Source organism: Pagrus pagrus (genome assembly GCF_965226575.1).
Source record: "Pagrus pagrus genome assembly, chromosome: 18".
NCBI lineage: Eukaryota > Metazoa > Chordata > Actinopteri > Spariformes > Sparidae > Pagrus > Pagrus pagrus.
In genome coordinates this window covers 2,117,072-2,126,659 of record NC_140202.1, presented here as the reverse complement: position 1 = coordinate 2,126,659, position 9,588 = coordinate 2,117,072, and the positions used below count along the sequence as shown (strand labels likewise).

Here is a 9,588-nt window from a genome sequence, read left to right as displayed (position 1 = left end):
ATCTACAGTAGCATTCCTATAGAGGAAGCAGCATTTTGATTAGCACACACACCAGCTGTCAAATGTAGCAGTTTTTGTTGCAGGACTGCACCATGTGCCATTGATTGGCCTTATGTGTGGGGAGTGCCTATGGTGCTGAATACACTTCTGTCAATATGCCCACTGCATGAGTCACTGAACCTGCAGTGTCCTTTTGTCTTGAATATACAGGACACCTGTTTAGTATAGGAGAATAAACATGATAGGAAAATACAACATCCCTGTTTTATTTTTTACTTCTGACAACGTATTTAAAATGAGAGAGAGAGAGAGAGAGAGAGAGAGAGGGCAGGATCGATGGAAAGGTTGCTTTTACACTAATGAGTCATCTTGACAAGTATAGACGATCTTTGTCAGTGGAGGCGACCGCCGTCACCTCGCAACCAGCCACAACAAACTTCAAAGAGCACAGTACCGCTCGCAAGCTAACCAGTGAATCTTACTATGTGCAAAAGGAAAACAAGAGGACCGAACACTTTTGTTTTATAGAAAATGGTGAAGCAGACGATACGGATATTTGGTCGCATTAAACCCACTAAGAAAACTGCGTCGGTAAGTTTACGCCTAAAGCTCAATATTTAACAAAGCACAACTCAGTGGATATTGAAATAAATGCTAAGGATGTTTACTGAAGCTAGCATAACATTAGCTGATGTTGGCATTATATTTACGAGGCCTTTCTATATAAGAAGCATGCTGGTTTATACTGCAATTACGTTATTTCTACCAGTTTAAAACGTTATTTTATCACAAAAACAAACATAAAATGGCTTGAACTGCTAAAAATACACATGTCGGCATGTAGAAGGCATAATACTACTCAAGTATACTCAAGACATTTTGGCTTGTCATCGAAGAAAAAGCACAGGTGTAACGCATAACATCAGTAAAAATGGCTCATTTCCATTAAATGTATCAGTAAATTATTCAAGTCATCAAGAATTCACAGTACAGTGCCAGGGCCTGGAACTGGCACTTCTGGAATGCAATCATTGGTAATTAGTGTTTTCAACTACACCTTTGCTTTTCTTGCTAAGACATGTCAAACTATCTACTTTATAGTCTTTGTTATCACTTGCTCTTTAGAACACAGTAAAGTGACTATACTTTATTTATCGTCTAATGTGTTTGGCTGATATGAGTTTTGAAAGCTTTGAGTTGAAGATGCTAACAGCTTGCGTTTTGGACTGGTGTTCAGTATGTTTACATTTAGTCACTTTCGTGCTTAAAACTCAAACTTCTTTGGATATTAAAGCTGCTGTATTAGAATCAGTTCAAGTAAAGGGCAGCCCATTGACAACCAATCAAAAGCCATACAATAAATATGAAGCCTATTCTGTAAACATCAAGTCAGCCATCAAGTTGAAATACGCCAAATTCAGATTTTTAATTTAGGGCCGATGTCTACAGTTGCAATGATTAATGGACAAGAAAAACAGTAAAAGTCTTTTACTATCAGATAAAGACCATCTTTGTACACATGTATAAGAAACAAAACAAAAGTCCATTTCCATGAGAAACCCCCCTGGCAGCACTTTCTTCTCTCTAAAGCTGAATTTATTGTCTGAGCACAGCAGCTGATGGATGAAATAATCAAATTACGTTGAGGGTTTCCCTGGCACTTTAGCTTGATCTGACAATATCCAACAAAATGAAATAAGCACATGTCCATGTGAAGGCAACAGAACAGAGGTGGTCAGGAGGCGATACTGCAGGCAGGGTGACAGTGAAAAACAGTCCAATCATTTAGAACGTATCTTTTATTCCTGAAACCCTGGGGACTTATTGCATCAGTGTCCATTGGAAACATATGCCAGAACATATGCTGAAGCTCAGAAACAGGGTATGGGTTGTTCAGATTGACCCAGCCAGCCTCACTCTAAATGTCCTCCACTGCTAGAGCTCAGTCTATATTGGTTTAATGTCCTACAGTTTTTCTTGTTTCCCCTGAGGCTTTGGTGAACGGAGGTGAATTTTAGAGCTTGCCTGTACACTATACACTGATCAGAGCTATTGCTTTCCACAGGATATACGCGTCATAAACTCCATCTGTTCATTTTGGGGTCAGGAATACTCAAACCACAAGTGGTCAAAGTTATATTTTAAACCTAACATGATGTACTGTCTTTGTGTTTAAGTTGGGTTGCATGTTTGGTACCACATACTGTACCATAACAGTATACAAATCATAAACCATATGACTGGCTCTACTGTTGTCTCTGGCTCCCTCAGGTGTACTCTGTGGACAATGAGGAGCAGACAGGTGCATTTCTGGAGTTTGTGGTGCCCAGGGACCTGGCTGATGGCTTTGTAAACAACAAGAGGGAGTGCTACAAGTTCAGGTAGGATGTCAGATAGCTGTATTTGAAACCTTCCATTGGCTTTCTTTCCTAAGTCAGCCAAATAATTTGTCCTAAAATAAATTTTAAATTAAACTGGTATGGTCTTTGAAGTAATAATTTAAATCATTTTTACATCTACATACTGTATGGCTATATGTCTATCTGCTCTGACACTGTAGAGTAGTGATTGGACTTTTTTTGTATTTGCCATAGCATCTCTTTCAACAGACCAATCCAATCTGTTTTTATCTTCTATATTTGTTAAAGTAACAATTGGTTGTTTATAGAAATAAGATTAATAATAAGTATAACTGCAAACAGCCTACTTGAAGCGTCTTCATAATATCGGTATAATTAGCTTCAGTCTTACTTGTAGCCTTGTGTAGATTATGGTTTAGGTTTAGAGTCTGCAAGAGAGGTGTAACTGTAGCGTTTCGAATAAATAAAGATAACACAAAATAGAGGAAGGCGTGTTGCCCACCATTGCTCTAAATGTTGCATAAGAACTTTTCCTATGAGCATTGCATCCACCAGCTCTGTTAGTACAGAGCCAGAACATCTGTTTAACGCTGGTGGTGAGGGCTGCAGCCTTATATACCCTCTGGGCAGGGCCCATGCCACGCTTCCAAGCCCTAAATTCACAGTTAGAGAGTCAGACAGCAGTGGACACTGGGAGCTTTTGAAAACCACTCAGTCTTAAAATAGCCTGTGGAGGTTCCCTTTTGCCCTTATTGAAATAAAATTTCCACATTTAACAGTTTTCCTGGGCGGATTCCTCTCACATCGCTCTCATCTCTTGTGGGTTAAAACATGATGGGTTGAGACTGTTTTAGAAAACAGAATGACTAAACTCCTCCTTGGCCACTTGGCCAATTAAATCGACTATTGTGCTTATGTAGTACTGCTGTGGGTAACTGTGTTGAGCCTTTGTGTTTGAGATAAACCAGCAATGTTAATTTCTAATTTCTTTTAAGTATATTATAGTAGTACATTCTGATTTATTTTGTTATGTTAAATGTGTCATGGCGGTGGTGTCTTTATGCAACTCATCTCCTCTCACTTTGTCTCACCTTTGTCCAGGTTCCAAAAGGTTTTTGATCAAGCAGTCAAACAAGAAGAAATATTTGAAAACATTGCCAAACCAGTTGCAGACAGGTAAAATCTTACTATCACTGTACAGAAACATGTAAAAAAGAAATGTATTATTACCAGGTAATTATGAAAGTTTCTATAATAACTTTAAAACCCTTAAAACATCAAACTTTTTATAGCCCATTCACAAATCACATAAATCATTAATCACCTCCACGTTGTGGTCAGGCCACACAGGCTTTAGCCAGCCTTGTTGACAGGAAGTCAGTAAGTCTTAGCTTTCTTTAAGATGGAAATGGAGGGTACCTGTGATTTTTGGCATGCTTTACATACTTAAACTGCTAAGTGGACTGAGTTGGCAGGCGAGATGGCACACTGTGCTATCATGAGTGAGAACATTTTCAAGCCACAACAGAGCTATACCATGTACTGTAGCTGCTCACTGAGCTGTTGTTTAATTTGTCATCCACAGTACCACATTCATTAGATTTGCCTGCTGAAAATGTTTAGCCCTCAAGATCAACAATACAAGTAATTTGTCAATACCATTTAATTTAATGGAAATAGGGAATTCACCTGGGCCTGTTGTAAATGTAAAATGTAAAATATTTTAAATATATTTTGTTTGAATACTAATATACCAATATATCAAATCAGTTTTATTGGTTAAATATATAACATGGAACTTTCTTCATTTAAGTGTCTAAAAACAACTTTTGTTATACAGTATCTTTTGTTGAGTTTTGTACTTACATTATCCTGTAGTTTCATCAAAAGCTAACAGTGCATTTCATTTAGATGCCTACTGCTTTCACTTCAGTGAGAGACCTGTAAAATGTTCTTGCAGTTCAAGCACTTGACCAGCCAGTGGATAGTGGGCAAGACAACAACAAGACAGATAGAATTTAAATGAGTCCTTTATTATTCTTAAATATCTAAAAAGTTAATTGAGTCCAGGGAAAATTCATTAAAAAAAATACTAGAGAGGGATGGCTGAAGGTGTGGGTTCTGTGTGACCTGTTGAGTGGCCGGGCTTCACTGTCACCAGGCTGGCAGGCTGGATCCGGCTGGTCGACTGATGCACTGGCTCGGTGTGGCTGTACTACAGCTGCTGACGCCGCATGCTGTGCTGCTGATGACTGCTGCACTCAGCTCTGTGTGGCTGCAAGGCGCTGCTGCTGCTCAGCCGTTGCAGTTGCTTCCAGTCTGACCCACCGTCCTAAGATTACTCCAGCCCACGTCACACACCACACACTGTCACAAAGAAGAGCAGAGGGAGACTCAACACAAGATAAGACATTCAACTTACTGCTTCCTAGGTAGAGAGAGGCCTCAGAACACATGCACACAGGTACCTGTCACAAAGAGGAGCAGAGGGAGACTGGAGGAGAATGTGTGTGGGGGTAGTTAAGCTGGCTGTTTCATCATGCCCAGCACACCTGTTTCAGGTTAGCCCATCACCATGAGATCACTGCACTCACTCTGTGAAGCCACACCCACACATGCACCACAAAATCCACCACTAGTGCCAAACAAAATACACAAAATCTATTAGTGATACAGGTCTACCCTGTTACAGACCTGAACATGAACATTTCTGCCTGAGTTGCATGGATAGATTTACATTAGCAATGGAGGTTGTTTAACAAAGAAGACAGCAACTCCTGTGATCCAACACAACTTATGTCTTTTGAATTGATTAAGGCCTAGTCCACATGTACACAGGTATTTTTTTTTAATCTCTATCCAGACAAGCATTTTTTTTGCACTATTTCAGAAATAATCTTATCTTTTAATAATCTAATCCAACACACCTGAAAACGCATATCCCATGCCCATTCATTTACACTGGGCATGCGCATGCTGTTGTAAACAGGATCTAGATGGTATACCCTGGTTGGTTGCTTATTACAGAAAATACTATGAATGAAGTCTGGGGGATGACCGGGAGGTCAGGGTGCGTAGCAGGAGGCCGGCGGTGAAGGCAGAGGCCCTCTGTGTCTCCCCATACCATGGAGAGACACTGGAGGACACTGGAAAACACTGGAACTGGCTTGGGTGAAACACAGGGGAATCACAGGAGATGCAGAGGAGAAGAAACAGGATGAGGGTGGCTGTGGCTCAGGGGTAAAGCCAGTGTCTTGTTGTTGGAAGGCTGCTGGTTCGAATCCCCTGGTCTACATGACAAAGTGTCTTTTGGCAAGATACTGAACCCCAAAAGTGATGTGCTGGTCGGCAGCCACCACCATCAGTGTATGTATGTATGAATTACTGTAAGTTGCTTTGGACATAAGTAAGTAAGTACATTTAAAGTAAGTTTATTTAATATCGCACTTTTCACAGAGCACAGCCTCAAGGTGCTAACAAGTACGACAACAACCAAAACGTAAAAAAAAAGCAAAAGGCAGGGAAAAACAAAAAATGAAAATAAGTAGAAGCATACAGATCACAACGCAAGATAGCAGAATAAATAAGTCTATTAAATAAATATTTCTATAAATATTCTATAAATAAATATTTAAAAAAATAAGTCTTCAGTTGCCTTTTAAAAGCCTCAATAGAGACTATTGTCTATTGGAAGAGCATTCCACAGAGTTGGGGCCACTTCTTCAAAGGCATGGTCACCTTTAGTTTTTAGACGAGAGTTGGGCAGAACCAGTAACCCCTGTTTAGAGGACCTAAGTGACCTATTAGGGAGATTGGGATGGAGCAGATCAGAAAATGAAATTAACAGAAAGCCAATATAAAGAGTGTAAAACTGGCATGATGTGTGTCATCCTGCCAGACCTGGTCAACAGCCTTGCAGCAGCGTTCTGGACTAACTGAAGACGGTCTAGAGATGAGTTGTTGAGGCAGGAAAAGAGAGAATTACGGTAGTCTAACCGCAATGAAATTAAAGCATGGATTATCATTTCGAACTCATACTGTAATACAATGGATCTGAGTTCAGCAATGTCTCTTAGATGTAAAAAAAAACGTGCAGGTTAATAATTTGACGTGATTTTCAAAATGCATTGACTGGTCAAATATAACACTGAAGTTTCTAAGACTGGTCTGTACAGTAGAGGACATGGAACCAATACACTGAGCCATCTTAGAAGCTCTGCCATCTGAGGTAATGATGAGGACTACAGTCTTATCCGAGTTCAGCCGGAGATGGTTGTTTGTCATCAGGTCCTTAATGGCCAAGGAGGCTGACTACCCTCCTGATGTTTTCAACAGTATCTCTATCAGGAGTTTACATTTAAGTTTTCAAGGCTCCAACTGCTTTGGAAAAAAACTGCAAGAACTAAGATGGTTGCCCAGGTGTTGTTGTAATATGCTCAACAAAAATATAAACTCAACACTTATGCTCCCATTTTTCACAAGTTGGAGTAAAAAATGTAAGTCTATGTATTCAGTTTATGAGTAGAGGTATGGATATATATTATTTTGGTGCATCTCCATCTGCATAAAGTTGATCAGGTTGTTGATTGTGGTCTCTGGAGTGTTGATTCACTAATCTTCAGTTGCTCAGTGAAGTTGCTGGATGTTGGCAGGAAGTGGAACAGGCAGTCATGCACATTGATCCAGAGCATCGCAGACATACAAAATGTCCACCTGGTGGACATTCCTGCAATCAACATGCCAATGGCATGCTCCCTCAAATCTCACTACATCTGTGGCATTGTGTTGTGTGATAAAACTGCCCATTTGAGAGTGGTCTTTTATTGTGACCAGCCCAGGGCACACCTGTGCACTAATCATGTTGTGAGGTGGATGCCTTGTCTTGTGTTGATGTTTTTGTTGAGGTGGAAAGTAGATAAGTGTAAGCTTTACAATTGGATATCAGCAGAAATTTTAATGTCATGCATCCCTACCAGATGTTTTTAAATAAATAAATCTAATTTGGTTTTGATCAAAAATTATTTTGTCATAATGCCAAAATACAATTTCTTCCTTTACCTTTGAGATACCTCTATACACAATTTTAACTCCATTTCTACAAAGGGAAACAGAGTCTGTCAGAGCTTCACTCCTTGCCCAGACTAAGTCTAAATGAGGTCTGACTTCCAAAAGAGAAACTAGCCAAGAGGAGAGAGAATTTATTTGGAATTTCCTGTGATCAAATGTTGGTTGTGTTGTTGGTATGTGAACAAGGTTCTTCCTCTCATCCTTGCCAAACTCTGCCCTCTTGGCTCAATCTAGCCCCACCATCAACTAGACATTCCACCCAGCCTTCTTAGTCACAATAGGAGCTATTTGTGGATCCCCACAACTGCTTTGCATTATCTTTGCTCTTTGAAGACTTATGAAAAACATTGTGAGATGTCTGGATTGGCTTGGGTGTGTTTGACCTGACTCACTGGTTCACTGACTTGGGTATTAGTTTACCTTCTCAAGCCAAGCATTTATCAGTTCTCCCTTTGTGTGGCAGATGGTAAACATCAGGTTATCAGGTCACATCCAGGCTATGTCTCGCCATATCAATTTGAGCTTGGTGTCTTTTAGTCTATGATATAACTATAATGTCTGCAGTCAAGCAGACACTACTCATCCTGTCTACCCATGACCAATCTGTCACCCCAATCAGACAGTTTTTAGTCCACTGTCAGTTATTTGCCTACTCTGCAAGAGGGCTGTTTACACACTAAGTTATAACATTTTAAATCCAGTTCCGCAGTGGCTAAATGGCTGCCTTGTCAGTCCACATTTCCTATTGAAATATGTTGCCATCGAACACAGTTATAGACCTAGACTAGACCTAGACTACAAAAGGTATTGAAAGAAGATTTGAACAGAACTTTAGTTGGAACTGACATCAACTAAGCTCTGTAAAACCCGCTTGATAACCATGACGCTTATGTTGATGCTGAGGTGGTACAAGTTACAGAAGCACTTATGTCCACAGAAATCACAAACAGATTTAGACTGACAGAATGTTTTTCATTCAAAACATTCATTCAGGGTTTGTCAGGAGTCACTTTGAATCACAGCAGTTTTGCTGTCACCGCACTTAAACTCAGTTTCATGCATGTAGGCGCCTATCCTCTCAACTAGCAATAACTTTCAGGTTGTTGTTTTGGTTTGCACTCATACTTGGTCTAACTTGTTTACTTGCACACTAGTCTCTGTCTCTGCTGTGGTGTAATCGAAACCAGTCATTTCAACCCCAATACAGTAGTCTAAAAACAAACTAGTATTAACAGCTCCAGAAGAAGAAGAGCCAATGTAATGAATTTGGGCTGGCAGGGCAAACCCTCTTTCTGCAATCGGTAATCCCATTTCAGATGGCTGTGAAAGCTGCAGCCCAAGTTCAAAGAAGAATAGGGGTGTGGTCAGTTTTACCCTTAACCCTATAACATCAAAAGATTGGACATACTGCTTCTCATAAAAACAACAGGAAGAAAAAGGATCTTTCGGACGATGAGTTGCCAGTATCCAGGAAAGCTGAGGTGTAAACAGGAACAAGCATTGGGAAACGCCCAAGCCTCAGTGGCAAGGCCCAGGCCGCATCATTAACATTGACATTAAACTAAACACTGGGCCTGTGTCTTTTCTCCCAGCTGCCAATCACTGCCATGACTCACACTAGATCAAATGGATGCCCAATGGCTGTCCAAGTCTGCCCATCCAACCACCATTCTCATGAGTGAACGTAGTGTTTTATATAAACTGACTGTAGTTTTTTCCCTTACGCTTCTCATGCAGGGTGTGGAATTGTACAGCACACAGGGAGGGAAACCCACACATTGCTCAAATACTGGGTTGGCAATTCTATTAGAATAAGAGCGAGGCATACGTTTATTTATAATTCATCTTGAAAAGTATAGTGTCAAGATATCTTTTTCCCTGCAATTGGCAAGTTAAAAAGCATTTTTTTTACCCTCACCTTTGATCCAGGCTTGTGTGTCAGAGGCCCCTCTGTCATTTTACTATTTTATCCTGGTTTATTTCCAAGACTACAGTTCTTTATGCCAACTTATCCTACCTCATATGAATATCATCATATTGGATGTTCATTTAATTCAAACAGAACTAGATACCTTTGGTTTCCATGGCCCTGAGCACGTGCAGAATGGCACTTCAGTGCCAAACCCAAATTCACCGGGCTGTGCCTAGTTGAGTGGGTTTG

General features: G+C 40.2%; 1 protein-coding gene across 1 annotated transcript in view; it reads left to right on the top strand.

The window, feature by feature from the left end:
• The first annotated feature begins 417 nt into the window (after positions 1-417).
• The window catches only part of kif6 (kinesin family member 6), an 87,004-nt gene continuing 77,833 nt past the window's right edge, over positions 418-9,588 (top strand). Inside the window, exons 1-3 of the mRNA XM_084381667.1 lie at positions 418-591; positions 2,272-2,381; positions 3,462-3,536. Coding sequence (XP_084237793.1) covers positions 532-591; positions 2,272-2,381; positions 3,462-3,536 — 245 coding nt within the window. The 5' untranslated portion in view covers positions 418-531. The remainder of the gene's footprint in view (positions 592-2,271; positions 2,382-3,461; positions 3,537-9,588) is intronic.